Source organism: Ictidomys tridecemlineatus, chromosome 16 (genome assembly GCF_052094955.1).
Source record: "Ictidomys tridecemlineatus isolate mIctTri1 chromosome 16, mIctTri1.hap1, whole genome shotgun sequence".
NCBI classification, from domain to species: Eukaryota; Metazoa; Chordata; class Mammalia; order Rodentia; family Sciuridae; genus Ictidomys; species Ictidomys tridecemlineatus.
Window position 1 is genome coordinate 43,542,518 of NC_135492.1, and position 17,984 is coordinate 43,560,501.

Consider the following 17,984-nt stretch of genomic DNA (forward strand, 5'->3'; position numbering starts at 1 on the left):
AGGCAGATTTCCTCCAGCCAGAGAGCAAAGAAAAGTGTTTCTCAGTGAAGAGTAATGAGGAAGTGGGGTTCCTTTGAAGAAACCAGAGAAGCTTGAGGGTAGAATCTATAATTCCACTTGATTTACATCCAGAGAAAAGCATGTGGCCAGAAGATGAAATAAAGAGAATTAATACTTCTCTAAATTAATTTTATTTCTTCTCCTATTATAATAATTACTCTTCCAAACTAATACATTACATAAAATTTTTCTAATGCACATTATTGCACATGTATAAGAATAGATAGAAAATACACAAATAGAAATCTCAAGAACTACTAAACTCCAAATACCTCCAGTATAATAACTAAGAGGCTCCTTCATTCAGATACTGGCATCTCTCAACAAGGATTCAAGTCGAGAAAGTGCCATTGATTCTTCAACAAGCTCTGTGCAACAGAAGGTTTTCATTGTTCCATTTGGTGTCTGAAGTAGGCCATTCCCTGCTGTGAGAGGGAATAAGGAATTTGTTCACTTCAGTAATAAAGATCTTTCCTACCTACAGACTGTAGAAGAAGCAAAGCTGAGCACTCATTAATTTCCTCTTTCTGTTCTTGTTCCTCACTCATATGTATCCTGGATGGGTATATAAGCATAGAAAAAGAAAAAATAATAATAAAATTTTTTGGAGAGGGAAAATCTAAGCCATAGATCAGCAGTATTAGTGAAGTTCATTCAGGGTTAAGAGATCCTGATAAAACTTTGTGTGTGTGTGTGTGTGTGTGTGTGTGTGTGTGTGTGTGTGTGTGTATGTATGTATGTCTCAATTTCAACTGTAAAACTCTCAAGATATTTTTTCAATCTGGAGTAGCCTGGTAGGATATCTTCATTGCACATTATTGGAATTATTGATTCATTTTGGATTTTAACATTTTCAATATTCCTTCTCTAAATCCAACGATTTCAACTTCAGCTATCATACCACCTGCCACCATATCATCTTCCAATTACAATGATTGCATCTTTTTTGCATGTAATTGCATTTCAGGTTGACTGCTTCCTGTGGAGACCTAAGGAGACAGAGCCTGCCATAGTAGACTGTGGGCTGTTTTTTAACAAGTATGCTTGAGGGAAGATTTTGAGAAAGAGCTGCTATTCTTCTCCATAATGCATGGATTTATTCAAGGTAAGACTTAGCTGGACATAGAAATTTTGTCCTCTTCTTCATCTTGTGCTTTAGATCTATGATTATAAGGGACATTTTTGTCAGAACAAGGTATCTCAAATCATCAAAGAGGGAATGTTAATTGCCAATGAAATCCAATCTCTACTTTTCCAGGATGTGATACTCAGAGAGAAAAAGCAATTCACCCAAAGTCACAATATTATAGAGCTGCTGAGAAAAAACTACCACCACAATTTTTAAAGTTTTTCAAATATTTTTAGTTGTAGATGGACACAATATCTTATTTTACTTATTTCTTTTTTATGTGGTGCTGAGGATTGAACCCACTGCCTCACACATACGAGGCAAGTGCTCTATCACTGAGCTGCGACCCCAGCCCCCACCATATTTTTTGATGCTATACTTTTTTCCAAAAATTTATGTTATCATGTCAAAGTATTAAGTCCCCTTAGAATATTAAATTTCAAAAATTTTTAAAAGGGTTCATTTTGAGTATTATAAATTTTGCACCAATTTGGTTGCAAAAACAAAAAACAAAATAATACAAAATAATAGAAACTTAACAATGTTTATTCCTCTTTCCTATAGAATAATTTGATAGTTAAATAGTTCATAGCTGATTCAATGGTCCAGAAACCCATGCTCCTGGTGTTTTAGCTCTGACATCCTTACCTATAGATTCTATCCTCAGTGTCATACATAGTCCCAGATTTCTGTTGAAGCATCAACAATCTGGGGCATATTATAGGCAGTAAGAACTGAGATGAGGAAAAAGACAAAATAATATATTTTTCAGTAGGGTGTCCTTCTAGGATGCCTTCCTCTTCCTACAGAATCCTTTTACTTGTATCTATCATTGTCCAAAATAGTCTCAGGTCACACTTGGTTGCAAGGGAAGATTTTTGAAAAATCTAACCTTTCACATACAATGTCAACTCCCCCCCCCACCAAAAAAAAAAAAACAAAACCAACCCAAAACCTAAAGACTACTATTAATGAAGCAGCATCATTGGGGGTGAGCATCATATGGTACAATCCTAAAGGTGGATAAGATTTGGCCATGTGCAGCTAGAGGCCAGGGAACTTGGGAGTAATAGGGATGATGACTTGGGTGTGATTAACTCAATCTTTGTCTTTACCTCAAAGAAGTCAAAGCCATCAGGAAATCATTTCCTAGTAGGGTATTAATTGCATATTGACTACAAGCAATAAATTATGTGGATTCCATTAGGATCATCTGGTAATGACCTCCTATTTCCATGAAAACATTCCAGGCACAAATTTGGTATGCTTCTAATGACATGGCTTTTACCACTCACAGTTCTTCTGCTATGAACATCCATAAACATTCATTAATCTCATTAAATTTCTCCTACAGAAAATTCTTAAGTGTTTTAATATGTGCAAGTTTATGATTCCTTCAGAAAACAACATTAACTCCCGACTTCAGCTGAAAGGCAATTTTGCCATAGTTTACTGAGGTTCCTGTATTCTTTTCTATCATAATGTTCCTCAGTGCATTGAAAAAAACTCAGCTTCCTTAATATATTTCACTTTGCACAATTAAGAAGTCATGATTCTTGATTTTTTCACTAATAAAAACAGGAAAATACCTATAACTATCTATAAACTATCACTCCAGATGAAGAACCCAGGAGATTCTCTAAGTGATCATGGTCAGATCATGCATGTAGGGCAATGAGCTATGGGTGTGAAGTGTCTGCTTTCCAATAGTCAGTCATGAATCATGTTTATATTAATGCATATAAAAAATAGAAAAAAAATTTCTCAGCTAAAATGGAAATCAAAACAGTGAAGACATTTTTCATTCATTTCTTTCATGGAATAGATTGACTCTGAAAAGAAAAAAAAATTCACATTCAAACTTTAAGTGGATTTGGGAGACCAAGACTTTAAGTATCTTTTAAAATATATGTATCTGTATTTTTAGTTGTACTTGGGAAAAATACCTTTATTTTATTTATTTATCTTTGTGTGGTGCTGAGGATTCAACCCACGCCCCACACATGCTGGGCAAATGTTCTGTCACTGAGCTACAAACTCAGCCCCACTTTAAGTATCTTCAAATTTAAAGATATTTGAAGAACAGCCATGCCAACTAAAGTATGTCTTCTAATTTCTCACCAATAACTGTTATTTTGTTTCATGACTACAAGCATTTTGTTTGTTTAAAAAAATGTCCCCATAGATAAACTTGAATTCTTCTAGTCATTCCTTGGCCATCTTTTACTTTTTTCTCTCTAAGATTATACTGCATGTGCTTCCAACTTGAAAGAATCCATTTTGTCCAGGTTGGCACAATTATACTTGAGAAAAGGATTCACTTTTTATTTGGATGTCAATCTATGGACACAGAAAAATCAATATACAAATCAAGGAGCCTGGACTGCTGTATACTTGATAGAGAATTCATGTAAAACTTTCCAGGTTTGAAGATCTTTTATTCCAGTGAAGCATATAGTACTGGAAGTAAGAAAAATGTCAAAAGATTCCAACCTAGCTTCTTTTAGGTTTCAGACAAAATATTTATACTTATTGCATGTACATGTGTTATAAATAAAATTTACTGTTGTAACACTGTATATATTTTTAATTATAAAAATTGTACATGTTAAATATAGTTTAAGGAATATACCTTCTCATTTAGTATTAAATAAAATCAAACTAAAAACCTTTATTCATCCAAAAAATATTCTAACAAGAAGCTTTTATCAAGAATACTAATGCTGGAGTAGAAAACAGCCAAACAGCCATCTTGAACTTAACTTATGTTACTGATAAGGAAAATGGGTGCTGAGATATGAACTCTAGCTTCTATGATAAGATTGGCACTGTACCATCCATTCTCATGCAACTATACCTATTATTGAGGTTAGATGCTGTCAACTATTTTCTTTGTGGTGATGGTAAATCTATCCACAAGAAATCACTCATCATTTCTATGTTCACTAGGTTCCCTGAATATTTTATTAGAGCCATATTGTGAAAGATGTAGGGGCACAAAGAGTTGTAATCACTTTTCTTTAGGTACTTAGTGGAAAGAAAGAGATATGCAACTTTGCAAATGTGTAGTAAATGTGACTCCTATCCACTACTGCAAAAATATCTTTCTAAATATTTCCCTTCATCTTCCCATCAGAAGGATAATTTCGTAAGTGACATCCATTTTTAGGGAAGGGATGAGCTCTTTTAATATAGGCATTATACCAGTTTGGTATAGCTGTCAGCAACTAGTCAGGATATCTTGGGTCTGGCCAAGGCCCTTTAGTATAAGTTCTCTGAAGTGGAAGATTTTGGTAATTTAGGTTTACTGAACCTGTTAAAATAGACCCATGCACATCTTGATCATGCTGTCTCAGATAGATGGTGCCCAAATGCATTTCTTAACAAACTTAAGAAATATGCCATAAGGGAAAAATATGAAAAGAAAGTCCAAGCAATTAGAGACAGATATTCAGAAATATACTACAGTGGAAAATGGAGAGATTGATAGGAGAGAAAGAAGAAGACCGATGCAAAGAGAGAGGGACTGAAGAGGGAAACAGGGGAAGGGATAGCTGAACAATTTCTATGACAACACCATCTTTTATCTTAGGAAGTTTAACTTTTTTGTTTAATTTTTTGTTCACTAAGGATCTTTTTAAGTTCCCTATGAAGCTCATAGTAATTAACTCAGTCCCCCTCCTTCACCATGAAAGTCCTGGAAACAGTGAAAGATACACATTAAACAATACATCGATGAGCAAAAGGTCTAGGTATGTCTATATTTCACTGTTTTCCCAACCACAGGTCCATACTTCTGTTAAAGTAAACAAATCTTCAGGACTGCATATGTGATTAGCGTCCCCCAGCCAACTCTGTGTCCCAGAGAACAGCAATTAAGACATGAGGGATGAATTCCAATTCATTGCTTGCTCTACGTCTAAGAGTCACATATTTGACCTCCACTGACTATCTACAAATGGGAATTTTAGTGTAGAATTATAGTAATAGATGACACTTTCAGAAAGGCAATTTCAAATCTTAATAAAATACCAGAGCACCAGCCTATTTTGGGAGTGGAAACCACTGGGCCCATCATTAGTCAAGTTCACTTAAGGCTAGAGGCAGTTTGAACCAACTGAGTAACCTTCCTAAACACTGCATCTTCGAAATTGACCAGTGTCTTTGAGCTCTTCCCAATGTGATCTTTCTTGGCTCCCAGGATATCCTGACCTGTTTGCTTTGCAGTAGTATAAGAGATTCGCTTTCTCTGTTCTTCTGTTTCCTGACACTGCACAGAACAAATTATAATTAGGAAACCACCTGAGGAGAAGTTGTCAATTCATTTATCAATTTTCATGGATAAATCCCATTTTTAGCAACACAACCTAGGCAAGCCTCTCACTCTCAAAATAGATACACAGGAGACTCTGTAGTTATCTGGTTCATTTCACTAAGGAAAGCAAGTACACAGAAGACAGCAACTACCACAACAACAGAAAATGTGAACAGAAAGAGAACTTCTCACTGTACGTATGTCCATGGCCAATAAGTCTCTAATAGTTGGTGTAAAGTGATGTTGCAATAGACATTGTGCAAAATAGTGCCAAGTAGAAACAGCATGTCAGCATATCAAATGCAGCCCAACAGGACATTCTGAGATAAATGAGTGTAAATGTGCAAAAAGCAGAAAATAAGCGCATATGCTGGTTGAGATGGGAATATTTATATAGCTCAGACTCAGTGTGAAACTTCAGCTCAGAATGGATTAAGAATATATTTTAACCATCTTATCATTAGTCATTTGGATGCAAGCTATAAACTCTGTTATCCAAAGGGAATTTTTTAAAAATCCCAGATTAATTTTTCCCACAACAGGCAATCTTTATGCTATGAACACTCTATGAGATGCATGTGAGGGGAGCAATTTGTGAGACTAATGTAAAGAAAATGTGCCAGTCATGGTGGCATACACCTGCAATCCCAGTGGGTCAGAAGGCTGAAGTAGGAGGATCACAAGTTCAAAGCCAACCTTAGCAACTTAGTGAGACCTGAAGCAACTTCCCAAGACCTTGTCTCAAAATAAAAAATAAAAAGGGCTGGAGATGTGGCTTAATGGTTAAGCACCCCTGTGTTCAATCCGCAGTACCAAAAGTAAAAAGTAAATAAAAAGAAAATGTTATCCATAAAAAGTAGTTATCTTAGACCAGAATACTTTTCAACACAAAAGGTAGCATTCGATCAGTCTGCATGACTATAACAAGGGTATAAATCATGGTTGTCTGAAAAGATATTTATCTCTTTCTTAGATTTTTTTCTTCATCATATTTTTTTTCTCTTCATCAAAGTTCCTCATTTTAAGAGGAAAGAACTAAAAGAGAAGTGGCACTATTAATAAATGACTGAACTGCCTCCCTGGTGTTAAGGAAAAGTACAGTTGTTATAATCAGAGAAATTAGGGGAAAAAAGAGCTAAAAACTTTGCTAGTGTCTATCCTGGCAAAGTAACAAATATTTTCTCAATGATTAGGTAAATGTAATCAAAATTCTGGGTCAATCAAGTTCCTAATACTGTGTTTAACCACTCCCATCCTCTAAGTCTTTATTTTTGTCTGACATTCTGGATTATGTAGCTCTCCTCTCAAGTGATAAAAGGCCTGGCTCTACCACATATCTTTAAATCTAAGCAGTCTATGCTCCGCAGTTTAATTTCCCTGAAATCAGGATGCCTCCTCAAGCAAGATGCTGTCAGAGCCAGGGAGCACTGTTATTGGTCAGCATTTATAACTCCTGATTTAATAAAATGCTTTGCTTTAACTACTATGCCCTTAAAACATCAGAAAAATAATTGTATCCATGACAGCTCCATTGAATTTGATTATGTTTATCACCAGGGTATATGCAGGATAAGGAGTGTAGACAAACAGAAGAGAAAGATATGATATTGCTGGATTCAAAAAGGGAATAGGTCAAGAAAAAGACAGGATATCAGGAAAAAGGATTAGGCCCAAGATAGAATAAACATGGAGACCCAAGACTCAGAAGAGGGAAGAAGGATGAAAGGCTCTTCTGCAAGTATTGATGCCTAGACCAAAGGACAGGAATTAAAAGGTGAAGAAAGGTTTCATCAAGGGGACAAAGGAAGGTCTCAACATGTTCTTTCAGAAGCATAGTCAAATCCAGGAAGTGTGGACCTCCAAAGCTGATGAGAGCCATTATGGAGTCCAGTTATAAAGAGCAGAGGATGAGTTATCTGTGCAGAAAGACTGGAGGGAAGGAAAGGACACATAAGTAGGAAAAAGGAGAACAATGTTGAAGACTTTTTTTTTTATTTTTTGGTGACCTTGTGGCTCCACCACTGAGCTAGACCATAGTCAGAGTCTTTTAAGGATCTTTGGGTCCCTGTGTGGGTCTCTGGAGAGCATCAGGAAAATGCTCTCTTATACAGTGTGTTCCAGAATACATCACACTCCCTTTAGCAGAGTGCACAACAGCCTATGGGATGAGACTACCCATTGACACACTGCCATCCTTGCACATGGATCTCCCCAAGTCACCAGCCATCCTCATCCAAGGATGAGCACTTTCAAAAATGAACAGCAGGGCGCATTCATATAATCTCTGCACCCACATGGTGATGATCCACATGTGGATTTTAATAGAGGAGGAGGGAAGAGATGAAAGGAGTGGAAGATGCTAACCATTTGTGTATTTGTGTTGATCATGCATTTACTACTAACATGTTCAAAAGACAAGATGCTTCTGATCATAGTGATTCTAATTTACCTAATGCACTGTGAGCAACGGTGCATAATTTCTATATGTGTCTCAACAAGAGAAAAGGGTATCTTTTCAAAAATTCCCAGGAAAGCTTCTTTTCATAGCTACTAGGCTGTTCTTACACTCATATTCAAGGTTAACCACATGTCCTTCCCCATGATAAAGTGCTGGTTAAGACCTTATTAGTTACTTTGCCTATTTGATTTATTTTAGACTTAAAAAGCTAACAATTATTTTTGAAAAGTAATTTTTATCTAATGGCAATTATCTACCCTAACAGATGTTTGCTAAATAATTTGTGCTACATGCAGAAAATGTTCTCTTGCTATTTTCTACAATTTAAAATGTTAGCACCTGAATATCTTTTGCTAACAAGGATTCTTAAAGTAGAAGGAAAGTTAGGTAATTACTGTGTACATAAGTCAGTCACATTTTTTTTCTAGAGCATTTCACCACCACTGTCTGAAAAATAAAATCATTCTGGTAAAATATGTACTTTTACAAAATTCATTTGTATGATTTGAAGAACTAATCATATTAAAACAGAAAATATTAACTTTAAAAAATTTTTGAAATAATTTCACAAAGGTATAATTTATAACACTGTAATTTGCCCTTGAAAAAAGATATGTGGTGGTTTTAGTGACTTTTTTATTGTCACTGTGACCAAAGCACCTTATAAGGATAACTTAGAATAGGAAATATTTATTTGGGGCTTACAGTTTCAGAGGTGGCCAACTCCATTGCTCTGGGCCCAAGATAAGGCAGAACATCAAGGCAGAAAGGTCCAGTGGAGAAAAGCTGGTCAGCTCATGGTGGGATCAGGAAGCAGAGAAAGAGGGGCTGGGGTGGCAGGGACGATGCACCCTTTAGGGAACAGCACCCAGTGACCTACCTCCTTCAGCAATGCTCCATCTGCCTACAGTTGCCACCCCATTAATCCATTCAAACCAGGGTGAACTGATTATGTTACAGCTCTCATAATCTAATTATTTCACCTCTGAATATTCCTGCATTAACAGGAGCTTATGGGGACACCTCACATCCAAACCACAACAATGGCTTAGTGTATTTTTACAAATGTATGTATGCATTGTGTAACTACCACCACAGTCCATGTACAGGACATTTCTTTCATCCATTCAGTCATTCTTTTCTCCTCCTAACCCCACCTTAGCCTAGTAGGCAGTTATCTGGCATTATTCTATCTTAGCATCACTTTTCCCATAGTTTCATATAATAGAATCTGATAATTTATATTCTTCATGTCCTCTTCCACTTAGTATAGTATTTGGAGAGTCATTGGTATTGTTTCTTTATAGTGTGGAGTAGTATCTCTCTTATGGATCTGTTTATCCATTCACCTGTTAATAGGCAGGTTTGGATTTCTTCCAATTAGGAAATAGAACTACTATGAATAGAACTACCAAGAACAGTCCATGTGTGGAGACTGTTTTGATGAGCAATTATTAGTGTATGTTATAATCATTTTATCTTTTGGAACTAGGAGATTATCTTTAAACCTGTGCTTCAATCATCTATGTATTTATTATAAAAAATATTCTGCACATTTCTAAACCATTACTTAGTCATTGAATTTTATATAACTTGTTCCTTATGGCTCTTGCCCCTTTTGTCATGAGAAAGAAATATGTTATTGGCAAATTTGGTCACTGTGTGCTGTTCTTATTTTTAGGCTTACCCCAGAAATTCTTACCTCTGTTTCCTCATTTATCTTTACACTACAGTAACTCCAGGAGACATTGTGTCTCCAGATTCTTAAAGGATGTTCAATCTCTCCTTGAGGATGAGTTATCCTTTCAGTGAGACTGGGTGGGAGATGGGAAGGAATCCAGAATAGAAGGAAGCAGAAACCATGTTGGAGTCTTGATTATAAGGATCTCCATGTTACTGAATTAAAACTTGAATTTGGTACTTAAATACACCAGAATTGGGCATGGGTTCAGAGAAAAGCATAGGTTACTCATAAGGACTTCAAGAAAGCATTTTTATACATTCACTAACAATGCCATGTGGTAGTCAAAGTATCAAACACAATGCCTTAAAATGATTGGATGGATGGATGAATAAAAAAAGCACAGTGAATCTAGTACCACAGCAAGGGGCAAATGGTCCTGTTGTCTCTAAGCACAGCTGGCCCTTAAGAGAAATTCCTTTACGTGTAATCTGCCATTGGAAGATACATGGAGTTTTTGAGCCACATCCAAATAAGCATTGCCACCAGGAACAGGAAAACTTCACAGCAATACTCTTTCATAAAGAATTCAACTCAATAGGGCTTGGAATATAGATTACTTGGTAGAATGCTTGCCTCATATGCATGCACAAAACCCTGGGTTTAATCCCCAGTACCACAAAAAAAAAAAAAAAAAAACTCAATAAATATTTACTGAGATCTGTATTTATCAGGAAGCCTACCAGGCCTTGGGAAACCCTATCATGAGTAAAGGACTTAGTCTCTGAATTTAGGGAGAAAAGAAGGGGAAAACAGCCACAATAATAGTGTTGAATGTTGTGATTTAGGTAAATGTAGTATGCTAACAGGGGCAAGGTGGAGGGTACCTAAACTAAGACCGAGCTTGGTGACAATTTAGCATTCCCTTCTACCTGAGTTTTATAATTCTAACTATTCTAACAAATAAATAGTATTCTCTAGAAAATCATAAACATAACTTTATTATGACTCATGTAAAACTAGCACCAGATATATAGAGTGTTATGAGTTATGCTTTTAATATTCCAAATCAAACACTTTTGATCTAAGCAATTCATGGATCTAAGATTTTGATTGCTTCTAGAGATGAAATGTATCCTTTGATTCATATCTGTTTAAAACAATTGCATATTCAATATGGAATGTGTTTTTAGGATTATATAAAAAAATATTCAGTAAAATCCTGGTATAATCTTGTATGATTTGTTCAAGCAATTATTACATAGATCTTATCAGGTTCACCAAAAACAAAAACAAAACAACTACAACAAAAACAAAAATATTTAGTTCCTGATAGGAGCTATTTACTACCTAAGGGTATTAATTGCCTCTGTAGAAACAGAAATATTCTGTTCAAATTTCCAGAAAATATTACTATTGACTATAACTATGATTGAGAGTGGGTCCCCCAAGTATTTCCAGCTTCTAAATACCTTAAAATATTATGCTAATTAATGCAGAGTTTCACAACTACATATGATACAATTGTGGATTTAGGAAGCTGTGATTTTAGATATATAGAACTTTAGCCTCCTACACAAAATTTCATTTTTTCAGTACTTAATTCATCTTGCTTTTATTTTAAGCTTTCTAGTACATGAATATTTCAGTCTCTGTGTAAATTAACTTTTTGTATCAATAATGGTTACCTCTTTGTTCTAATTTTCTTCCTGAAGCCAAATACCTTAAATGTCTACAGACTTTTTAATATTATCAGAGACTTTTTGTGCTTGTTTATATCTCTCAATCTCCTGAGATTTATTTGTAGGACTGTGGCAGGGGTGGGGTGAGGCAGGGAGTCATCATCTGCTACCTTAATGAAAGATTATCATCTCTAGAAAACCTTACAAGGAAAAGCCATATTAAATCAAAGCAAGACAAATGTCCTGCAAACATATTTTACAATGGGAGGAAATGAACTATGTAAATCAGAAGCACTCATCATTTTAAAATGTGAGCTCAAGTCATTTTCAAAGATATTGACCTGATTTTGCTGTGAATCAGTTGTGAATTTGTCTCTAAAATGATGATGCTGTGCTTATGGACAAACATCTAATTCCCGATTCTAACTAGAATAGAGGAGAAGCTCACAGAAACAATTAGGCTAATCCTTTAATATACAGGATTTGGCTTAACATGAGTGACTACAGGGTATTACCCTGTCCCAGATTAAAGATGTCAGAGCACACTTCAAGTCATACTTTCAAAACATTCACCTTACAGCTCAAAGATCTAATTTTGGTAAAATCTGTCAAGTGTATATCTGAAAAATGTAATTGTTTTTCCTTTGGCCAAAATTCCTTCAAATATTTTGTGTGGTTTCCAGGGTAAATGAACCACCAGTCTAATCCTGTATGTGAAATCTCAAAGAGGCACTGTGGACCACAATCACCAGAAAAGAACAGCTTAAGATACCCAGGAAGTACACAATTTCAGTAAAACATGATTGAAATTGACCTGTTTTTAAAGTTTCCAGGGAGATAAAAAAAATATGGACCAAAATTAATCTCATAAAAATGTGACTGTATCACATGGGAAAATAATACTGGGTAATTTGTAAGAACATACAGCAGATGTTATGCAAAAGCAAACATGGTTCTGGACTGCCAGAATGCTCACATCCACATACTTTTTCATAAGAAAATAAAAGGTAAAAAGGACAGGGAATATCTGGGAAATTTAGTTGATTTTTTAAAAAATGAGAATTCTAGAAAAGTTGGATTATAAAAAAAAGTAGAAAAGTTGTTCCTCCGTTGTAAAGCCAATACTTAGAATGTTCCTAGTTAATGAAATAAGAGGGGAAAAGACTAATTATTGTTTTAAAGCAAACCTAAATATGATCAAAAATAAAATTCACACTCTAAGATAAAAATGTAACCTTCTAGGCAGGATAGAATGTAAATGTGGAAAGATTTAGGGAGGCAGGATGTATTTAAAAAAATATAATAAACTCTTTTAGTATTTTTATTCTTGGTGCTTCTTTCAGTTTTCATTGTTATGACCAAAACACCTAAAATGAACAACTTAGAGGAGGAAAAGTATTTTTGCTCAAGGTTTCTAAGGTGTAGTTCATAGTGGACTGGCTCTACTGCTCTGAGCCCAAGATGAAGCAGAGCACCAAGGAGGAAGGGCATGGCAAAGAAACACCACTCCATTCACGGTAGTCAGGATGCAGAGAGAAAAAGGGGAAGAGATCTTAGGGAAATGAATCCTTTCAAAGCACACCTCCAGTGACCTACTTCCTCTATCTATACCCGACCTTGCCTAGAATTACCACCCAGTCAGTCTAGTCAAACTAGAATGTCTGATTAGGTTATAGCTCTCACAATCCAATTATGTCATCTCTGAATTACTACAGGAGCTTTTGTGTGCATGTGTATGTGTGTGTGTGTGTGTGTGTGTGTGTGTGTGTGTGTGAGAGAGAGAGAGAGAGAGAGAGAGAGAGAGAGAGAGAGAGAGAGAGCACCTCTTATTCAAACCACAAAAGTGTTTTAAGATTTTAAAAAGGTAAAAACTATTATAACTAGTTTCCAAAGACATTAGCCCACTGTCTTCAGGCAGGCTATCATAGAAACCACATGGACAAGGGTGATTTTTAGCTCACAAATAAGAAAGGAAGAATCAGTCTCTCTCTCTCTCTCTCTCTCTCTCTCTCTCTCTCTCTCTCTCTCTCCCTTTCTCAGGAGAACTGATAACCATTTCGTATTTTCTTAATATATCTCTCTAAAGATATATATATATATATATATATATATCTTTTAAAAAACTGAAAGGATTGAACTATTCCAATGTCCAAATTAATCACATATAATGTCACTTCATGCTATGAAAAAAACAAACTATTGTTATTGTTTCCTGTAACATTTTTAGAAGGAGAGGGCTAAAGATATTCTAGATTATATTTTATCCTTTATCTCAAAATAGGTTTAATTTTGTGACAGATTTCCCTGTGGGTTTTGTATGTACAATCATGCTTAAGGAAAATATTTTTCCCTTTAACAGAATCTTCTCCCACACTTTTGTAATCCATAACTAACAAGTTGTATCTTGTGTACTCATAAATAGTTTTACAAGGTCTGGGGCAACCAGGACTTGATTGAAGGTGAATTAAAATTGTCACTTATGTTTTTAGATGGCAAGAAACTGAGAGTTTAATTTTATGAATAAAAGAAGGACAGGAATTATTACTAAATCCTTAGAGTTGGCATATATAATTTAGCCAACTCAGTGGCACAATCTGTCACTCTCCAACTGAACAGCAAGTTCTATAAAGAAAGGGCGTTTTCTTAAGTGGTCCATGGCCTTTGAGATATGAGCAGATTATTACATAGATCCTAAGAAAAGAGCAGATGAAAGGCTTAGCTCAGGATTTTATGGAGCCCAAGGACCTACTAAAGCAACCCCTGTATTGTTATTTCCTCTTTTTAGATGCTAATAGAAAAGAAATCTTGGGCCACTTAAGCTCTTCAACTCATTTTTTTAGAATGATGACATGTAACACAGGGTAATGTGAAAATTAGATGTAAAATGTCAAGTCCTATGCTCTCATTTAGGAGGCCTTTCCAAAATAAATAGATGAATGAATAAATAAATAAAGGGTATGGAAGGAAATGAGCTTTTGGACTTGAACTTGTGCTTTCAAAATCCAACTCACATGATGGTGGAGCCCAACACACTTGACTGGCCAGGCCCATTATAGCACTGAAATGAGCACCATGGTTATTTCCTCTGCTGTATCACAGGAGTATTCCTCCACCTCCTCCACCCTGTGAATACTGGGATGTATTATTCTCTGTTTCCAGGCCTGACCAGTACCCCTGGCAGGAAACGAAATCAGTGGTCAATCTGCCTACTCTTATCTTAGTTTCTTCATCCAGTTTCACCTTGACAGCTAAAAAAGAAATTGCCTGACTCGAAGTTTTATTCTGCAAATTTTGTTCAAGTTCTAATTTTATGCAAACCCTATCCATTTCCACAATCCCAAGCAAATGAAATTTTGATCACTCAGAGAAAATTTATTTAGTACCCGATTCTTTTTTTTTCAAAAGCTACAAAAAATGAGTATAATATTTGTTGATAAATTTATTTTATAGCAAAATAAACCATTATTTTTATTATTTTATTTTTGTATTTAGGTACCAGGGTTTAAACCCAGGGGTACTTATCTACTGAGCCACATCTGCAGCCCATTTATTTTTTAAATTTGAGACAGGGTCCTCCTTAGTTGGTTAGGACCTCACTCAGTTTCTGAGGCTAGCTTTGAGCTTGTGATCTTCCTGCATCATCCTCCATAGCTGCAGGGATTATAGGCACACTCTATTGTGCCTGGCTAACCCTTGATTTTTTAAAAAAAGGAACAAATAAAACAGAACATCTGCTGAAAAAAGAAGGGTTATATTTTGCTCACAGTGATCAAAACCTGCAAAACATAATACTGTGGGGGAATTATGTTTTTCTTGGCACCATTCTAACTCATTGCCTTTGTATTAGCTCCTGAAGTTATTGCTGGGTCATAATAGTAAAGTAACCCCATCACTACTTTACAGTACAATAACAACACCTTTAAAAAATAAAGGCATATGTAGAAATAGTGAGAAACAGTGGAAAGAAGCTTGTGCTCTGGATCCAGACCTGCATACAAACATTATACTTTTCTACTTTTCTGCTGCATCTCTCAATCTTGGCCTCAGTTTTTGCATCTGCTTAAGAGTATGGTAATAGATTGTCAAAAGTGCTCAACAATCAAGTACAAGCCAATGATGCCCAGCTCACAATCCATATGTATAGCAGCTGTGCCTCAATTGATATAACAGTTTATAATTTTCAATTTGCTGTAAAACTGGCTACCCCTACAAAGAGGTGGACAATTAGACAATTGTTTCTATGATCACAAGGGGACAGCTTCCAATTCTAAAAGGGAGGAGTTATTTTTGCTACCATCAACATGCTTTATTGGAACAGCAATGGAGTACCTCCATCTAACACAACCAGCACATACCCTAGAAATATTCTGACAGTCCAGAGGAACAAAACTCATAACTTAATTCACCTACAAAATCTACAATTTTATTGCTAAGAACCCTACACAACAGTCTTCTGGAAGAATCCAAATAGAGTGGTGAGACATTTAAAAGAAAATATTTAAGCAAAATTACTTTTGTAACCAAATGAAATAATGTCAGACTGTTAATTTGCAAGGGTCAGCTTGTTCTAGGAGGCTGAAAAATTTATTTTGCTCCTTCAATACATACAGACTGATTCATGTTCTACCTTAACAAAACTTTGATTTCAGAATAGCCAGGAATGATTCTGGAACAGGACAGATGTTTTGTGTTTTTTTCTGGGCTCTCTCCATGAGTGATGAGGGTGGAAATTGTTTAATTAGGCGATCTGGGTGACTCTGCTACAGCCACCTGTCCTGAATGGCTTTCAGGAACAGGCTCTGGGAAAGACTAACATTTATAGCAAATTAGCTATAAATTCCCTCAGATTGGCAGACAGATATGGGCTTATTGTGCTTTGGATCTTTATAGACCTTAACACGAGAGAAAAGTTCTTGTAAATGTTCCTTAGCACTCATCTATAGGTTCATGGTTGGCATGAGGAGCAAATTTGTCTTGCCTCTATGGACAAGTTCTGCTCAGAACTACACAGAAATAGAGGAATTTGGGTAATGAATGAGCTTGTCCTGAGCACCTAGAACTTTTCAGATGCTGATTCAGTTGCTTGGCATATGTTGTTTTATACTTTCCTCATACAACTTTAGTAAGTCTATTATTGCTAGTTATAAAACTATTGATGAAGATATGGAAATCTATTATAAAACTATCGATGAAGATATAGAAATTAGCACAGAGCAGCTAATGAAATTGCACACAGAAGCCTCCTAAGAAGCTGAACAGACTCTGAACTGAGAGTTGTCTATCCTAAAGCCTATACTTTAAAATACAGCACTGTGGTTCAGATCATGTGTCTGTAGTTTGGAAAAGTTAGACTCAAGTTACCCCTAGGGCAATGAGCTAGCTCCATAATCTCAGATAAAACCTGTTTGTGACTTGGAATGCACAGCTGTGGAACAATCCCAATAGCAAAGATGGTGATGAATCAGGTTACCTCTATTCATTCCATCCTTCACATACAGCAAATGATTGCCAAAATGGTTTTACCACCTGATTTGCCTCTTCATAAATAACCACTTGTACATGAACAAAGACCACTAAGACAGCCTAAACCATAAGGAGACTGTCAGTGACAATCTGTATTTGGACTTAATATCAGCCACAAAAAAAAATTTCCCTGGGATCAGCATTAGAAAATGATAAAACTTGTTGGTCTACGCCTAGTTCCTTCTCCCCAAACCTACCATCTTGAACTCAAAACTGATGCTCACTAGTGCCACAGTTCAAGATTTCTAAAATGGAGTTTAAACAAGGCCAAGAAAGACAAGCTGTGTGGTGATTCCAGCAGAAATAGGCAGGTGGGAAGAAAAAGTTGTACCTATGGGCTCTATTTGTTCATTCCCAAGCAAGAGTTATATTAGTAAGTTTGAATGATTTCTTCTTTTTTATAGTCCCATCAGAAAAGAGAGAAGAAATAATCTTCTCCTTACAGAGGTGACTGCATTTCTAAGTGCATATTAGGTCCTTGGAAAATTTTAAATGTTGAAAAAATTTATTCCTATGACTTTTAGAACAAAGCTCCTCAGTTTATTAGGGGGCCACCAGATGGGATCATGCAAACCAAAGCTTAAAACCTAAAGACCACAGCTCTTAGTATGATGCTGTCTTTTTCTTATTATTATTTTCTTTAACAAAGTGGGCTTTGGAGTGAGCTGTGTACACATGTGTAGCAACTTCAGATCAGGTTGCATTTCTATGAGAACCTTGGTGCTCCCTAAACCATTAAAATGTGAAGCTGCTGGATGTGAGTTCCACTTCTAGGCAGCATGCTATAGTGATCCAGTCTACACAACAGTAATGTAATAAAATTTACAAAACTCCAGAGTTTTTCCCCCAAAATTTGAATATTTTCTTTTCATCAGGTTGGACAGTTATATTTGCTGTGACACAGCTAATGTAATAAATGAGTAAACAATAACAACAATAAAAAATCTGATCTCTCTTATCCAAGAGGCAATATATATACTAATCATATTTAGGAATTTGGAATTAGCTAGATATGGGTTTCAAATTCAACTTTATTATTGAAGATCTTTGTAATCTTTGGAAGGTCACTACATTTATAAAATGAAGATCATAATATAATTTATAGGGATATTAGCATTGAAATAATATACATAAAT

At 35.7% G+C, this 17,984-nt stretch overlaps 1 protein-coding gene across 9 annotated transcripts in view; it reads right to left on the minus strand.

The window, feature by feature from the left end:
* Grm7 (glutamate metabotropic receptor 7) overlaps window positions 1–17,984 on the minus strand; it is an 825,658-nt gene that overhangs the window by 560,862 nt on the left and 246,812 nt on the right. Inside the window, exon 1 of one of the 9 annotated variants that reach the window (XM_078033537.1) lies at window positions 8,668–8,813. The exons of the other annotated variants lie outside the window; for them this stretch is intronic. Within the exon in view, the coding sequence (XP_077889663.1) occupies window positions 8,668–8,691 (24 nt within the window). The 5' untranslated portion in view covers window positions 8,692–8,813. Of the gene's footprint in view, window positions 1–8,667; window positions 8,814–17,984 lie in introns of those variants that run through there. 9 annotated transcript variants of the gene reach the window in all.